Raw genomic sequence first — 18,159 nt, 5'->3', positions numbered from 1 at the left:
ACGCAGGTTTTTAATGAGTCTCTCTCGCCAGGTGAATGGCGTTCCAGTAGAGGAGGTCCATGCAACGCTGTTCTCCAGACAAAGCTGGGTTGTCCTCATGGTCGACCTGGTGACTGCTTGCTCCATGTGTCAGTATTACACTATATTCTGCTGTGGCTTATTCTCCCCTTGATAGACGAGCAAAGCTGTAATAAAAGTGTGACGTCCACAGATGAAGGCTCTTATGACGACAGCGGCTACATGGTGTGGCGAACTCCCGAGGTGCCGTACCGGAGTCTTCACGGAACACAACTCAACATTGGGCTCAATGGTGAACTTGTGGCGCAGCCAGTTGCAGAGGACAGACGCTTTGTTGTGGGGAACATTAACTCCACAGTCCAGATAAGCGTCCCCTTAACTGCTGAAGGAGGCTACAGGAAGGTCAGAAGACACTTAGGAGTAGATGTTGTAATGGTCAGATGTTGTCATAGTGGACAAAGACATAATATAGAACATTAAACTCAATATAACAAGCTAATTTAAAGCGTGCAGCATCAGAAGTTTTGGGCATGTTTGACCTGGTCTCTAAGTATTCTCCCTGCGTCTGTTTCAGAGCTTCGTGCTTGGCGATCTCGTTGAGATTTATGTGTTTCATCTCTACTTGGAGCAAATCCTGGCGGACGAGGATCTCGTAGAAACCAGAGTACGATTCCAAAGGACTCTGTCCACTCCCCTGCTGCCACACCCCGTCTTCACTGAGAACCAAACGGTCGTTGACGAACTCTCATTCACGGTCTACCTCGGAGACGTCCCTGAAGACATGGAGTTGGTTGCCGTTCATTTGAATGGAGACGAATTTACTGTTCAAGCTATGAACACGAGAAGCCACAATATCACTAAAGTTGTTCTTCCCAACAACACTCTTGGTTACATTCTGAAGGTGCCTTTTGATGACCCTGTTGTCCTGCTGCAGGTAAAGGTTCTTTTGGAAGAAGAGCGACTTTAAAGTCCTGCAACTGTCATGTGAGCGCAAGACATCATTTCATTCTTTTCCTCCTAGTTCTCTGACGATGCAGTTCTTCACTATGAGCTGAACATCAACTACACACTGACAATCCTGCCTGAAAACGAGCCTTTCTACCACCTGGCATCAGTCATGGCATTCATTGATGCCTGTAAGTCTCTCACCTTTATTTATAGACTTTGCCGATCCTACTTGTGCATGAAGAAAAGTGATCCTTGTTTTGTGTTTGCCAGCTCCTCCAGCCTTTGATGCCGTCTGTTCCAAGTCTGGCATCAGCTTCAGTCGGGACCACCGGCCTTATGACTCCCTCTGGGAGATCAGTATCGGCTCAGACCTGCTGACGCCAGAGCTGGCGGCCAAACACGGCTACATCATGAGCAACGATAGCCAGAGTCTGCGGCTAATGGTGCCGCTCTTCTCTCACGGCTACAAGTACAACGTGAGTTTACGCATTAAACTAATCTTCTTGTGTCCTTCAGATGATTTGAACATGGCGCTGAATGACTAAGCTGCATGTGTTTCAGAGAGTTACTTTGAAGGGCTTCTATGGCAGCTTCAAGATCCTCATGCGGGATCATGAGACGTCAGAGGTCGAGAGCTCAACTATCAAGAGTTGTCCGTTCTCTACTAATGAACTAATTTGTAAGGACCTCCTGTTACATACTTTGAGAGCAGGTGGGGGTCTCTGTATAGCTGATAAAACTCTCGAACACCTCTTTCTCTAGTGTGTTCGACTCTAGGGAGGTTGACTGTGGTGGCCGACATGTCTCTGGCCATCCCGAGCGGAGGACTTCCTGCAAGATTCAACCTGGTCGACAAACTCTGTGGCGCCAGAGAGAAGAACGGCACCAGGGCTCTGTTCTCTTTTCCAATCAACACCTGTGGAACCACCATCGAGGTACTGCTGCTACAGAACTAACGTTGCTATTGGACCAAACTGATGACAAATCTAAATTTGCATCTTTTTCCTTTTCTCTTTAGCTCAGCATGGGAAATGTGACTTATCAAAATGAGATTTTCTATAGCGGGAGCAGTCAGGTGCACTCTGACGCTGTTGAGAGGTATGTGTCGCAATACATTGTAAAGAAATGCTGTACAGCACAAGAAGAGGGGTATTTAATTGTTCTCTCTCTTACAGGGTGACGGTACAGTGCACATATCCTCTGGCTAGTCTTCATCGCCTCTTCACAACGTTTAGTTTTGAGTCTGACACAGCTGGTATCGGCAGCATCATCCACACTGCACGGCCCATATCAGGTACAGTAGTTTGTTCACTCGTTGGGAAATGAGTTATCACTCATTTTGGATTTGGCTCATTGCTTGTCTTTCTGTGCTGTAGATATGAGTCTCTCCATCAAACCCACTGCAGCGCTTCAAACTACACCTGCTAGTCAAGCTGTTGCACGCATGCATGCTGACCACTCCTCTACTCGCTACTTCAGAGTTCCTAGTTTTTACAAACTTGCCAGTGTTGTGAAGAGAAAGTGAGAACTTTTATCATTTAAAACCTCTATTACTGTGCTATGGTGTCACTTTGTTAAAAATGTTTAATGTCTTGCCCTCTCTTCACAGGAGCACAAGGATCCAAGCAAAGTAAATCCTGCCCTAATTTGAAGAAAGTGTCATTTTTAAATGGAAATGTTTGAATTTAATAAAGCTGTTTTCTTCAATTATTTGTCTGTTAAATACTTGTCCAACGTCTACAGACATTCATTTAGACACAGGAAGTTGTCAAACACAAATATGTAGATTGACACGCTGCGAGGGTTGTAAGGAGTATTAGATTAAAGCTGGCTAGTGAGGTAGACATGTCACTGCGCACAGTTTTTAAGAAACAAAATGTTATGCTTCACCACTCTGTCATAGGGGAAATAAAGCACTACATAACCAAATGATCACATCGCTCAAATAACCAAAAGCCCTGCAGAAATTATTACTCTGGAGTAGTTAAACATGGCGTCACCTTAAGGGTCGGCGTCAACTCAAACTAATAACTTCACGGCCGCATTTTCGATGTAGACAACATCCCTTAGTGGAGTAATAGTATTTCTCACCATCTGATTACTTCCCCCTCCGTACATTTAAGCCTAATGAATGTTTGGACAATGCACTTGACTCACCAGGGAAACCTGTACCTTTTTAGAACACTTAACGATGGCTATAGATGTCTCAGTAAGCAGCATGTTTGATACCAGAATGCCAAAAGTTACTGCAGATGTAACTCAACCTGCTCTGATAGGAAACAGTCATGCCATCAAGTCTATTCCAGCTAATGATGTTAAGGTTTCTGTCTGCTTCACTGTTAACATTCTTTGGCCCTGGCATCTTAAAAAGCACCAATAGTCTATTTCAGTATGCAAAGCCAGTGTTCTAGAATACGTAAGTCTATAATTAATAATTAGTCAATCACAGAATGCATTGTTTACAGAGACTGCAGTTCTCATATCTTGCCAGGATAAACAGAAAATAACAAACTGTGTTCATTTATTTCGTTCACAGGTCATGTATAAAGAAACATAATGCAGAGCAGCAGCAGGATGGAGACGAGCGTCCATGTGGTCCGCACTGAAACTCCTGATAAGAGACAAGAAGTTAAACATGGAGTTCCTTACACCTAAGTTTTAATACAAAGTAGATTTGTGTCGAACATTAAGCACAGTGTTAATGATTGAATTACAGTTTCACTACCTAGATTTTGGTTCTGCTGCCCCTCAAAATTCATCGTCCTTCTTTGGCCTGATTAGATTGGAAAACAAATCACACATTTACATAATTAATATGAAATACAAGCCGCAGCTTAACTGGTATATTTATTTTTCTTTTAACTACCAACTGAAGTCACAGCTTCCCTGCGTGTGCGTTTGACTGGTCCGGATGAAAGGCCCAGAGAGGAGTTCAAAGGGTGCTGGATAGCCAGAGTACTACTATGGTTTGCTGGGTAGCGACACTGAATTGTCAGCCTAAAACAGACCAGACTTGCATCAACACTATCATTTAAAGACAGACTGAGTTCAGTAGGTGCGTTTCTTACCTGTACGGAGAATCTCTGTGTATGAGAGGGTCATCCAAAGGAAGAAAATCTTGAGGGTAACTGATCAGGTTTTCATAAACAAGGACATTTCCCTCAGTCTGAGGAAATATGAGGAGATCAGAAACACGCCCCAGAGCACATTCATGATGTGGATTTGGATTAATTGAAGGTATCTCACAGTTACAGTCGTCCCACAGGAGTCCAGGCTGAAGCTGAACAGGGCTCTGGCACTGTCCGTCTCAACGGGGACACAGCTGGGGTCCAATAGGGTGGTCCGGTTGGGGTTAGTGGGCGGGATGGTGTGGGTGGTGTCCACTACTGCCACCATCCTCCCTTCTGGTAAACATACTGTCAGAGAAACACTGCGAGTGTCAAGAGTATTATAAACTAAACTGTTGCTTTAGTTCGAGCTTGTGGTTTGTACCTAGGAGGTCTATAACAGGAAAGGTGCATTCGTGGACTAGAGTGTCCATCACTTTCAGAGACTCTGCGTCCACAACAGACACTTCCACTCCAGAGACAAGACCCCGCAATGTCAGATCCTGCATGGGGAAAGAAAAGGAGCAAATGTGAATGTTTACCCTCCCAAAGATGATGCTGATGTAAAGCAACAACTGAATTATCCGCGACGTCACATCAGCTGAAAAACTATGACTGATCACCACATAGTTCATCCCGGCGCTGTAGAGGGGGATCTCCACGGTCAGGTAGTCGTTCGCCACCTCCACCAGGAACCCGCCCATCTCCACCAGGTCCCAGTCCAGTTTGCGAGCCCCGAGGAAGAGCTCCCACTGCAGCTCACTCTGGGCCCCGTGGTGCAGCAGCACCAGCAGGCTGCTCTCGGTGCACTTCCCCTGCAGCTTGGGGGAACCCGCAGCTGCACCAGGGTAGATAGGGAATTCGCAGTATGTTGATTTTAACTGCACCAGCTGGTCTGAAGCAATGGTGACAAATCACTCACCTGTGTATTCAACACTCGGCTCTATCGTGGCTTGATGGTAAAACACCTCTCCACTGGGTAAGATGGTAAGAATAAAGGTAAAAGACAGACTGTACGTCTCATAGCCACCACCTATATCCTGGGATGAGACAGCAGGGTGTTTCAGAGAGTTTTGAACTTCTACACATAATAGCAACGGGTCACTGTTGGTTCATCTCACCGCTGGGATTAGTTTTGGGTGCGACAACGGGAAACTGAGCTGGTAGGAGTGGCTCCCGTTGAAGTAGGAGACCCGGGACACACTGAGGTCGTCTGTGTCACTGTGGGTCCAGGTTAAAATGCCACCAGCACCATCTACTGTCACCTTCTGGAGGGAAACATCAGGCGCAAAGAGGCCTAAAGTGACGGAGAACAATCCCTCAGAGGACACTGTGTCTGTGGAGGGAGAGAGACATCAATGACTGCAGTGTATTCAACGCAAAGTACATAGAAATAGAGACAATTTTTACAATTTTGTAACATTTTTCACATTATTATTGCACAGTAAGAGGGGAAAGTGCAGCTTTGCAATGCAACCGGCCTTATTGTGCGAAAGGATACTGAATTATCCCCCAGCCCTGATGCACAATCTGTATGTTTTTTTAATCGTTTTTATGAATGAAATATGCATAGAGAAGTAGGTTCACGTGGCCTGACTGTTGGTGAGGACTGGGCTTTGTGGGATGAGAGGAGTCTGTAGGTGCCTGAAGGAGCGATGCTGTGTGAGAGGCCAGCGCTCGTCCTCCCACTGACTCATGAAGAACAGATCCGCTGACATGGACTGGCCGTACCGTCCCCTCACAACACCGCTCTGGAAGAATCACAGCAAATCAATCAAACAAACTTTATTTGTACCGCTCCTTTCGAACAAATCAAGTGCATTTCAAACTGCTTTGCAAGAGACTGCCAAAACGTAGGACAAACAAAGGATGCAAGTCAAAACATTTGCAAAAATGAGAGAATTATCATATAAAATACACAATTCTCTGTTGTATCTTATTTGCACACCTTAATGTGTCCTCCATGGGCTCCTGCAGGAATCCTGACCTCCACTCTCCCCTCCTGCAGGCTGATGTTGAATCCACTCTTTTCATTTTCAGACTCACTCAGAGTTTGGCCGTTCACTCCGACGCTGAAGCCTCTGTCCCTGAACCGACCATGGACTAACGCCGACGGGACATAAGGGGCAGTCCACAGCAGGTCGGACCCATCTGCTGTAGCCTCGTCTAGGGGTGAGACACGGGACAGAGGACACATTTCTCTCTACTCTACAGTTGTCAAATTATGTAAAACTGATGAAGCGTACTTACTCAGAGCACAGGAAACAGCGGCGTCAACAGCGAGGAAGTTGCTCTGGAGTCGATACAGGATGGTTGCTCTGATGATCTCTGAATCCACTCCCTTCTCCTGGGAAAAACCCCAACACGCAGCATCCAGAAAAATAAAAAAACAAAGCATTAAAAGTGACTATGAAGGCCAAATCCCTCCGTCTCGTACTACCTTGACAAAGTATGAGAGAGGGGAGGAGTAGGGACAGCGGAGGGTGAGGCGAGAGCCACGCAGTGAGACGGGGCAGCCCAGAGCAGCAGCCTCCATCGGGGTCAAGACCTCAGCTTCCTCTGGAGGCCGGTCATCTCCGTGGAACATCACAGCCACGTCGGCCTCGTCAGCTCCCTGCTCAGTGACAAAGAAGACAACGCGTTTGTGAAGCAAAACATCACATAAAAACATATGTGCTGCACACAGGAAGCAACTCTTTGTCTCTCTATCTTTGCCATTTACTAACCTTCTCCTTTTTGGATGTAATGGGCAGGATAGGCTGCTGAATGGACACCTAGAGAGGAAAAAACAAATGACACTCTCAATTAAACACAAATGTAATTCGTACATTCACAGTAAATATGAATATTTTCCGAGGATGTGATGACATACCTCCATGTAGTTTTCCTCACAGACGATCTCTCTGGCGCTCCATCGGCCCCGGAGCGAGCAGTGGAGCTGGAAGGGAAACGTCGCCACCTTCCCATCCGCCTGCAGGCTCACCAACCACAGACGCAGGCGGTAGTCCGAGCCTCTCTGCAGAGGAGGGACAACAGAAGAGGAATGCAATCCTGCGACGTATCAGAGCACAAAAGAACGGAGACAAATCTACCTCGCTGTGGACGTGACAGGCCAGGAAGGAGGCCCGGAACACCAGGTCTCCCGCATCGTTCATTGAGACGGTGTAACCACAGAGTGTGGCCTCCCGATCGGACAAGAAGTGGAATCCATGCTGGTCTGGTGGTTTACGGTAAAAAAGTCATCAGCGGGTCCTTCTTGGATACCTGCCGAGGACTTCTCTGGTGCACATTTTGTCCAAGAGGATAAAGAAACACACCTTCAAAGTGAAAACCGCTCTTCAGGCCAAGGAAGCCGGACCGGACAGAAAGCCAGAAGTGACGGTCGAGACATTTGGTCTGAAACATTCCTGGAAATATTAAGAACGGCACAAATTCAAAACTAATTTTGGGAATAAATGTATTTCGTAAAGGGTTATTTGAATTGAGATGAGGTCATTCAGATGTTTCAGCGTTGAGCTTCTTCATTACAAACAAATACATGCAGTATAGGGCTGAGCAAGATTTTAACATTAAAAGACTTTCTGTGGAATTGTATCATGATTATATGAAGATTATTTGCAAACTACATGCAAATTTCACATAAAGAGTAATATTTCTGTTTTGTTTTACATCTGTTAATACTCTGGTTTGGTGGCTGCATTGCAGTGGGACACAATGAATTGCTTTACACATCAAATTGATTACTTTATGCATCATCTTTGAACAATTTGCCCGATTATAAAGCCATATTTGATGTCATAAAAAGTAAAATACTGTGGTAAAAGTGCAGTAATTTCAGCCACATCACTGTATTAAGGGAGGCAATAGAATGTAGCAAACAGCATTTTCTACATCGTATTCCACACTGTAGTGTAGACCTCCATATCCTGTATATTTAGACAGGCGCTCTCAAATATATTTCCCCTGACATGTCAAACTCTGTACATGGGCAGGTAATATATTAAACTGAAAGGAAAACATTTCATTTGCATGGCTGAAGTAATATCCACTTATTGCCTGGAGCCCCCCAAGAGTCTCCTGAAGGACCCTTCGGAGTGTACTGTTGTGTATGCTGACACAGGTACTTCAGCTTTCTGGTACCACTCTTTGTTACTGAACTGGTCTCACCTGCCGGCACTGGAGCGGTGACGCAGACAGGTGAGGCGAGCAGCAACACCACGCTGAAACCAATTAACACGTCACATGATGGGCATATGTCACACACAAGTCTGTGCACGAGGCTGCGATTGAAGAACGCGTTTGGACGTTGGAACTCACCCACACAAAATACGGAGACGTATTTTCATTTTTTTCTTTTTTTTGGAAGACTAAAACGTCGACTGAGTTGATGCAACGTGGTCGGTCTCGATTCGAAAGCTGTCAGTCGTGTTTACCTTTGGAAGAGTCGCGTGTTAAACAGAAGCTAGTTAGCTAGTTAGCTAGTTAGCACACACTTCCGTTTTCTGTTGACTTCGTCTTTATGAACACAGCTTGTAATTTACCTCAAAGTTAATTAGCGGAACACGGATATCTCATGAGGCATATCGTGTTGATTTAAAATAGTCTTACAGCGACACCCAGTGGACAAACCGTACCACTGAAACATTTTATGCAGTTTTATTCTTCTACTGGACTTCATCTCACTGACACGTGACATGGTGTGAATACAATGCATGCATTGTCATTTCATCAGTGAAAATCCTGTCAACGTTGCACAAATCACAAGACAAACTGAGACCAATCTTTCACTTGTATTTGTATGAAAGTGTGTTTTGCAAAGAGGTTGCTCTGGGAATCGTGCCCGTTGAAATGTTTGACCCACCAGCTTGACATGTAGGCCTAGAATAAAACACTGAAATTCATAAATGATGCGAGTTATGTCGAAATCAGCAGGAGGAAGTGCTTCCTGTTAACCTCATGTGAAGTTGTTTAAGCCTGCGGTCACGACGGTCCCCACTACTCCGAAAATGTTGCAGTCAAGTTATGTCACCATTAAAGACTGAGTAATCAGTGGCGTCCCTGTGGTGAAGGAAAGGTCACTATGTATTTAAAGAATGAGCCATAATTACACTTTGTTCATCATTGGTTGATGCTCGTGTTTGACTTGGCTGGCGTTGCTCTTCAAGGAAACAGAAGCAACATATTACATCTGTATGTGATACATGTATTTTCAAATGGCTCTCCAGTTTTCACCTCTCGAGCAAACACTTACATAAAGTGCTTTGTTTGCAGTCTGACATTTAGATGTTTGCTCTCCACTGACTCAAAGTGACGACATAAAGGGTGGCGGAGTGCTCGAGCAGCCTCATTAACATTTGAGTCACATCGTGTCATTAACGAAACGCCCGCGCAGCGTGAAGGCCTCACGTTGAGTTCAGGGCACCTAAGAAGCCGGCGTAGCTAATCGTCACTGACAGGACGTCATCGGTTCAGGTTTGATATGTAATATTCATAATGTAAAGTTAGTTGGTTGCTAACGTCAGACGTGTTGCAGGATGTGTGTCCACGCCAACGATGACCTTATCCTGTCCGATGACACTTCTGTTCACCACTCACTCACACCTCCTCATTCCCTCACTGCTCCTCTCCACCAATCACCTCCCTTTGTTGGCGCGAGGATGAGGAGGGTTTTGAAGATGAAGAGGCTTATTTATCAGCTGGAACCACATCCCACTCAAACCAGTGATAAACGTTCAGCTCTTCCACCCGTCCCCACTTTCTTCTCGCTTCTACAGTTTTTGGACTTTTGAAAAGAGGATACAGGAGTTCATCCGCTGGAGGTGGAGATGCTCGGCTCTCGGGTGCAGGTTCTTGCTGTGGCCTTGATTTCCTCTGTGCTGCTGGTGCAGGTCAGCGGCGCTCCACGCAGAGACATGCTGACACTGAGAGCAGACGTGGCAAACGACAAGGTGAGTGGGTTAATTCAATATTTGCAAATACTTAAATGGCTGGAATCAGGGGACGTGAGATATTATGGTTATTTTTTCTGTCCCCCTTTAGGATCTCGCTTACTTGCTCTTGCTGAAGTTTGTGTCGGAGCTGACGGCCGCGAGAGGAGACGAGATGCTCCCCGAGCTGGAGGCGGTGATGCGGCGACAGCTCCCCCTCACCCAAAGAGAGCGGAAGGCCGGCTGTCGCAACTTCTTCTGGAAAACGTTCACCTCGTGTTAATACACACACACGCGCGCGCAACAAATAGCTGTTCCAGCTGGAGTACTTTTGTTTTTAAATGTACTTTTTAAGGATAAATTCATCTTGTGTTTTGCTCTATTTGTTGTAACTGGATCATTTATTGCAAGATGCTAAACATACAGGTGTTTTGCCAATTATAATACGGTAATAAGGTATGTTTTGAGATTGGAAAGCATGTACACAGTGGCTAAAATACATTTTTCTGATTTAAAATATGTTTAGTCTTTGTCTTAAAAGGGTATTCCTGCGAATGTTTTATTGCGCTTCCGCAAAAGTTTGTAGACTTAGAGATTAATTTAAGAGTCATTAGGATTTAAGCTCGACGGTCTGAGATATCCAAAACACTGGATCCTACATTTCCCACAATGCAACGTAATTGTCAGACCCTCCAGGTAATCTACAAATCAGTGGAGTGCCCCTTTAAGTTTCGAACTGCATTTGTATAAAAAGTGACAAACAAAACAATTGACTTGACATTTTAATAATTTTTTTTGACCACAACCGGTATTGGGAGAAAATCCACCCACGTGTTCAACGCGCTCTCCCGTTAACGTCACTTCACCGTATGACGACGTCTGCCGCTTTGAGCCGCAGGCTTTGATACAAGCTCCAAAATTCACAGCATTTCAAACTGAACACAGTGAGGATATTAAACGATTTGAGTGTAAAGAAAACTAAATGATGTGATTCGAGGAGTATGACACAAGAGTTGGCGTGGGCTGGGATATCAAAAAAAAGAAAAAAAAAAGAAAAGACACTTGGGAGCATGAATGAAATGATAACCTTGATGATCAAACGCAGATTAATGCAGTAAATAAATTAAGAGACGAAGAAAACTCAACGGAACCATTTTAGCATGATCCAAAAAAAGAAAAAGCAGAATTCAGACAAACCCAGTTTAAAAAAAAATGATGAAACTGAATGACATCCTTGAGATAAGGCCTTCAACGCGTCTAAGCTGCGCTGGCCCTTTAAGTTAAACAAACACAAAATCAGGTTAAAACACGATCATAACAAATACTGAAGCTCCAAAGTCTCATGCAAGGGTGAACAAAAAAAATAAATCAACGTCTGTGTGGTAAAAATACATCACATTTATGTCCACTGTTATTTCAGTCAAATATAAAGAACAACCAATGTGTAAAAGTATTTGTAAAGTAAATCTATTCACTCAAAAATCATTTTCAATTGAGTAAAACTTTAGTTTCATGCTTCGTCCAAATGACACGCGTACAAAGTTCTTCACATGAGGCTCACACTTCAAACAACAGGGTGCTTTTCAAACCACACAAGTGACCGACACCCTGTTTTCCTAAGCCAAAAAGAAAGCATCCGACTTCATTGCACCATCGCCTTCAATGTAACAGTCAAGTATCAAACCAACAACAAGTGTTAAACAAAAGATTGTGTTTCGTAGACATTCAGAAATGTTATCGTGGATGATTCAAAAGAAAAATGGCAACAACCCTGTGATGAACTCCAATTAAACATGATGCTGTAACGTCGAGTTGAGAGGGTTGTTCGAGCAAATATTGTACAAGCATTTCATCAAAGCTAAAGGAAAAAGTACAACTAGTTTGTACGGTTAACTACACATTCCTCATCTTCTACATTTGCCCTGCTACGAGGCTCCGTCTCTGCAAAGATTCACTGCACTGAAGGCGACATTTTCATCATCAAACCAGCCCGTTATGTACAGTCACAGTTGTTGCATTACGTGCTTTTAATACGCTCGTTTGGAGGCAGTTCGGAAACTTTGACGTTTAGCGTTTTACAAATGTATGACAAGTCTAATTATCATTTAAGATGCCTCTCTGCCCAAAAAAAACCCCTCTTTTTTTAAGTCTTAATCTGTGATATCCATTCTTTCATTGTTTTTGACAAAGATAATAATGTGCAAGCTAATAGTTGAGCAGTACCTATAAATGGTAAGTGGAGCCCAAGCTGCCTGCAGGTCAGGCCACCGTCACACTAATACTGAACTGCAGCTGAAAAATGGGGCAGCTGTGTACCAAAAAAAAAAAATAATAAAAAAAGAGAAGTAAATGTAGTAGGACATCAGAATAAAAGGTGCTCGCTCCATCAGGACTCAGAAAATGTTCCTCTGCAAACACAATTACAGCTGGATACCAACAGAGGGAACTATAGCAAAGTTGATGTCGTAGTCGGAGTGAGAAAAACAAAAAGGAAGCACCTCACAGGTCAAAGCAGGGGCACACCCTGTCTGCAACCATCAATAGTGTGTGCGTGTGTGTGTATAATGAGCCGGAGGCTAGCGGCGTTAGCAGTCAGTGGAGATTTTGGCAGAGAGGTCCTGGATGCGGCAGGCGCTGCAGCTCTTACACAAGATGTGGCCGTCCAGCGGGTAGCAGCCTCGACCCTCCCCCTCAGAGGACAGCAGGAGACCACATTCCTGAGGGACACAGAGTCAGGGACAGAATTTGTTGCATGGATCAGAGGCTAAGTCAAAGGCAAAGTCCGGATGTGGTGCGTGATCTTGTCGTCCAGTCGACCCACCTCACAGATGTAACAGTTAACATGGAAACTGCGGTCCAGAGCCACGATCCTCACCGTCTCCTCCTGGCCCTGTTCGGGCATGATCGGCTCACCGCACACCGAGCAGCGAGGAGCGTACTTCCTGTCGGGGAGAACAACAGCGTCGACATTTACCTTCTCTTTTACGCACAACAACAACAACAACATCGCGGCCCTTTGGATGTTTTCCATACCTGTGAAAGTCGTCGATGCAGTGAATCTGAGAGGTGGCGTCTACGGTGAACGGCACGCCGTCCAGGCAGCAGTTGCACACCACGCACGTGAAACAGCGAGGGTGGTAGGCCTTCCCCATGGCCCGCAGGATACGGTCCAGGATGGGCTTGGAGCACTTTGAACAGCGCTCTAACGTACTCTTGACAAGAAAAGTAGAAACAGGTGTACAATAAACCAGGATATATATATACGTATAAATCTATTTATACTACCGAGAGATGGACTCAATGCTTTTCTTACGATGTAACAGCTCTCACAGTAGCTCTTCTTGTCGAGGGCGTAGAAGGGTTGCCCTCTGAGTCGGGCGTGGCAGGTGATGCAAGTGAAACACTCCACGTGGAACACCTGCTCCATGGCGATGCAGCCGCTGCCGTCACCGACCACGTTGTCGCCGCACCGGGCGCAGCGGCCTGACAGGCCATTTAAAAAGCGTGTGTTATTTGAAAAATACCAGAAGGTAGGTCGTTAGGGCGTCATAGGTCATTAAAGTAATGAGTAAGGACTGTACCAAAATAGTCCTCGACAGGGGGGTGGTTCATATCATATACCAACTTCTTGGTAAGTCGATCCAACTCTTCCTCTGGCCTGGTCGTTGCTATCCCCTGCTGGAAGAAAAGACAACAAATAAAGATCGGGAAGCATTCCTTTCATAACCAACTCTTTTAAAAGGAAAATAGAATTTGATATTTATGATATTCAGCGCTGGGTTTGTACATTCAACATTTGGTTGGATTCGTAATTTAGTTTTATCTGATATTAATGAATTTAAATGTTTTGGTCTTGAATGGGTGCTTGCAAAAAAAGCCTGCTGACATTACTCAAAGTAAAGTATTAAAACATATAATTACATATAATCCTCGAACAGGCTACCGATGCATACGTGTCTCTACCTTGCTGGACTGATAAGCCGGACTCTGGGCAGCCCCCGACCCTGTCTGGTGATTTTCCATCCCTCTCTTGGACTGTGGCGCCTGCATAACTCTTCCTCCCGGTCCTGCGGCGCTGCCCTTGTACACCACCTCGGAGTGCATCTCCTGCGCTTGCGAGCCGGGATGCGGCGGGTACCAGCCCTGCGGGCTCGTCTGGGGAGGGGGCCGGGACACGTGCTGGCGAGGAGGGGGCGGCGTGTAGGCCTGCTCGGCCTGCCTCCCCGTCTGGGAGTAGGTGACGGGCTGAGCCGTCTTCACCTGGACGCTGAACCTGGGCCCGGTCGGAGTCGAGGCCGTGGTGTAGGAGGCCGGGACGGGCTGAGGGTAGGGCTTCGGGGTCGGAGAGGGGGAGTAGTAGTCCGGCTGGTGGGAGGTGGAGTACTGAGGGGGCTGGTGCTCGCTGGGGTAGCGGGGCGCTGGGTGGTATTGGGTCTGGGGATGAGGTGGGTAGCCCATGGACGGCCGACCCGGAGGAGGACCCGCACTCTGGTGCGCAGGCTTGTAGTGATCCCCTGAGAGGTACTTGTTGTAAGGCACGTTGTCGTACAGCTGTGGGGAAATCAGGAAAAGTACACAATTAAGTACGTATACAATTTCTCAAACAATGTGTCCGTTTAGTGTGTTGTCGTACTTGTGTGCTGGCGTCCTGCGGGTGGCTGTCCAGGTCAGCGAGCATACTGGTGAGGGATTCGATATCGGCGTCGATTTTGGAGTGATAGCTCGCCGGCTTTTCAGGACCACGGTGCTAACGGCAAGAAAGTTTGAAATGTTGGGAAACTGTTCTGTTGCTCGACTTGAAATGTTGATTTTTAAATGGCCGCATGAAAAAAACGAACCCACCATCAGCTCGTAGCTGTCCATGTGAGGGCTCCAGGTGCGGTCTTCTTTAGGACCATGGGGAGGGGTGTAATAGTGATCGCTAGATGAGTGATGAACGGGCCCACCTTCAGGTTAGAGAACAGTTATTAATAGCAAACCCCCCCCCACCCCAAAAAATAATGACTAAATTATTTCTGAAAATACACCGTTATAACTTTAAAGAACCTTGTAAATCCTACCAAAAGCAGAACACTCGCTTACACACTTATTTGAATCTGATTAGTGACACCAGTACGTGACTGGTGGTCTTCTTACCTGTGGGTCCGGTAGCCATGTACCTGTTGGCCATCCCACCTCCTCCTCCACCACCTCCTCCTCCTCCTTCTCCGTTCTGGTCGTAGGGGCCATATTTTGGCCGGAAGTCGGACGCCCCCTTCTTGTTGGGGGCTCGGTAGATTGCTGAGCCAGCGGAGTGAGACATCTGGGGGACGGCTCGCTCGGGACTATCCAGAGTCCTCGGGGGAAGCCAGGTGGGACCGGACATGGCAGGTTCCTGAGATTAAAAAAGAGAAAATGTTGTCCTCATGTTGCCCTATTAATAAAGTTAGTCTCTGATGAGACTGCACCATGCATGCATTCCTCAATACTGACTTTGCCTAATGTCAGTTGAGCGAGTATGCATGATTTCCATCTTCTATCCATAATTTGCTTGCGCATAGCTGTGTGTGTGTGTGTGTGTGTGTGTTTGTGTCATAAGTAACCAATGGAAACTATAGGGATGCTTCACACTTTGTTTCCACACGGACAGAACAATAGTCTTTGCGTTGAGGAACAGGAAGAGAGCAGCCATTCAGATCGGCTCGGGGATTTCCAGCACGCTCGCCTCTAAAACACGCGTGTGCGTGTGTGTTTTTTGCTTAGTGAGACAAACACTCACGCAGAAGCTCTCCAGCACACAAACTCCTACACAGACACACAAACAGGTGGCGACTCTGTGGTTGCGACCCTCGTCTGTTGTCCGCCACAATAGTTAGTCCTCGGGTGTACACACACACACACACACACACACACACACACACACACACACACGATTTCCAAATTAAGCGGAGACAAAAACAGGACAGGAAATGGTTGCGTAACGATATGCGTCCGAGTACACGTGAACACCTGGCTCATAACAATATATTATGTATTCTCTGTGGGATAAATAACAACGCTGCAGCTCACAGCTGAGCCGACAAAAGGGCCGACTTGCACCTCGGGACCTTCACTGATCTTTAAGGCAATACATTGATATACATGACAGGGATGTATGGAAAGTGTCAAAAATGACCTAACAAGAAAAGTAAGATCCTTAAAGATGGAAAGCAAAGATGTTTAGGTTTTTCTCCAAACAAGTTAATGCTGATTAATCACTTTTTGATGAGTTATATATATATATATATCTTTGTAAACTGAATACTACTGGGGTTTAGACTAAGAAAGACATCCGACATTAGATTTTGCATTTTAAAGAGTTGATGATTTACAAAAAATTTATAGTTGAACCGTGAATATCTCATTGCACAACAGAAGAATGTAGCGTTTTACCATTTTTTTTGGAGAGCCACTGTGTGACTGACAGTGTTTAAATGGATTGCAAACACAGACAAGCCAAAAACAAGTGTGTGGAGAGTTTAACAGCCCACTCACACTGATTGAATGAGGGTGGTGTGGCCTCATAAATCCTTGTTGGTAAGAGGATTATAATGATGGATGAGAACATGATGAGACATGAACACATTTTGGGTTTTTTTACTTTTATTATTCATATCCATGGAGTTGTTATAGTTGCAATTAAACCACGCAGGATCGGCATGAACGGAAGTTACACAGCGACCTCGTGGATGAGAGCGCGACCAACACTTCCACAGTCGACTTGATTAAAGTCTGAATCCGGATGAGCACACAGTCAACGCAGAGGATGGGCCAGGAAATGAACGTCAAGGGTTTAATCACTGTGTTTTCATGTGAATAGTGAGGGTTTTATTAAAATGTAATAAAAAAAGAACACAAAGATTGTGCATTTGTCCACTTATTGTCACGGCTGGACCTCTTCCTGGATGCAAAGGAGTCGCAGCACCTCATGAAATGTCAAAGTTGATGACAGTGACGAGAGTCAAGCACGCGGGAATGAACAAAGACGACATCCGGTGTTTTTAAAATCGCTTTAAAAAATAAAGTGCCATACCGTGAGCGTTTCGGCAACACACAAAAATAAAACATTTAAAAAATAAAGCCAACGCAGCTGAAATAAATGGTATAACATGCAAATAGAATTCACGTTATCTCCATGTTCTCATGTTTCGAAGTTATACACACAGTTATTCTGTAACAAAATTCCACTCTTATTTTGAAGGCAAGATACTCTGGTTAGCTTAACATATTTGACACAATGTATCTGAATGTAGCGACGTGAGCGACTTAAATTAAACTAAATACCTGGAAGACAACATGATTCACGCCCGAGTAAACATGGATAACGAACTTAAGATACAAACTGCATCCGTAAACAGTATGTCTCACCAACATTAGCATCCTATTAGCATCTCATACCTTTCACAGTGGCTCTCCTCTTCCCTTCAGTCTCATCTACAAAACAAGAACAATGTAAAATTGTTAAAACAACACAGAGGCGTCACATTGGCGGTATTGTTCTTGTTTTTAACGGTAACGTTACGGTAGCTCTCGTGCGAATGAGTATAACGTTAGAGACTAATTGCTCGTCCAAATATGTCCTTTGTGCGTCACGTCTAAAACACACCGCTTAAGTAATATACAAACCCAAAATGACGGAGAATTAGCAATAATTAACTTTAATAACAGGGTTGTTTACTTGTTTGCTATCCTGTTTTGAACTCGAGCCGAGCTCGTGCCTTGCCTCCAAGGCTAACTTCAGCAACCGAGGAGGAAACAATGAACTAAACCGACTTCTACCGCCCGAAGCGAGCCTCACAAATACAATCTACGGGTCCTGGAACACATCCACAGGTCAGGGAAAGTTACCCCGAGATGGCTTTCTGTTCGATTTAGCGTCGTTCACCTACTTTGTGACGGATCCTGAGGCCTTTAGCAGCAGCGGCAGCTCCTCACTGCATTCCCGATGTGTGACGTAACTGCTGTCGCTCTGTGTGTGTGTGTGTGTGGAGAGGTAGGGGGTCTGTCACATGAATTTATGAAAAATAAAAGTCAAAACTCAACCCCAATATAAATACTAGCCTGTTAAGTTTTTATTATACAACACCCATAACCATAAATGACATGCAATTTCTAAGACAGTTCTTTTTGGCTGAATTTTA

At 45.2% G+C, this 18,159-nt stretch overlaps 2 protein-coding genes across 3 annotated transcripts; one reads left to right on the top strand and one right to left on the bottom strand.

The window, feature by feature from the left end:
• Positions 1-9,898: 9,898 nt before the first annotated feature.
• Positions 9,899-10,283, top strand: sst5 (somatostatin 5; the record flags this gene model as incomplete). The annotated part of the gene is made up of 2 exons (XM_079295629.1): positions 9,899-10,021; positions 10,113-10,283. The coding sequence occupies 2 exons, from the start codon at positions 9,899-9,901 to the stop codon at positions 10,281-10,283; spliced, it is 294 nt and encodes a 97-aa protein (XP_079151755.1).
• A 486-nt stretch (positions 10,284-10,769) lies between these two features.
• trip6 (thyroid hormone receptor interactor 6) lies at positions 10,770-17,957 on the bottom strand. 2 transcript variants are annotated; one of them, XM_079295622.1, is made up of 11 exons: positions 17,908-17,957; positions 17,417-17,452; positions 15,137-15,374; positions 14,843-14,946; positions 14,634-14,747; positions 13,964-14,551; positions 13,582-13,678; positions 13,314-13,483; positions 13,034-13,212; positions 12,822-12,942; positions 10,770-12,717 (listed from the first exon to the last, which is right to left on the bottom strand). In XM_079295622.1, exons 3-11 carry the CDS (start codon positions 15,363-15,365, stop codon positions 12,586-12,588), a joined length of 1,734 nt encoding a protein of 577 aa, XP_079151748.1. In that variant the 5' UTR covers positions 15,366-15,374; positions 17,417-17,452; positions 17,908-17,957; the 3' UTR covers positions 10,770-12,585. The 2 variants fall into 2 exon arrangements, with proteins under 2 accessions (XP_079151748.1, XP_079151749.1); XM_079295623.1 differs by having other exon boundaries at positions 13,582-13,675.
• Between the last annotated feature and the right edge of the window lie 202 nt (positions 17,958-18,159).

The sequence above is a fragment of the Melanostigma gelatinosum genome (assembly GCF_949748355.1).
Source record: "Melanostigma gelatinosum genome assembly, chromosome: 23".
In the NCBI taxonomy this organism is placed as follows: Eukaryota; Metazoa; Chordata; class Actinopteri; order Perciformes; family Zoarcidae; genus Melanostigma; species Melanostigma gelatinosum.
The sequence above is the reverse complement of the archived record's forward strand: the minus strand, read 5'-3'. Positions and strand labels throughout refer to the sequence as shown.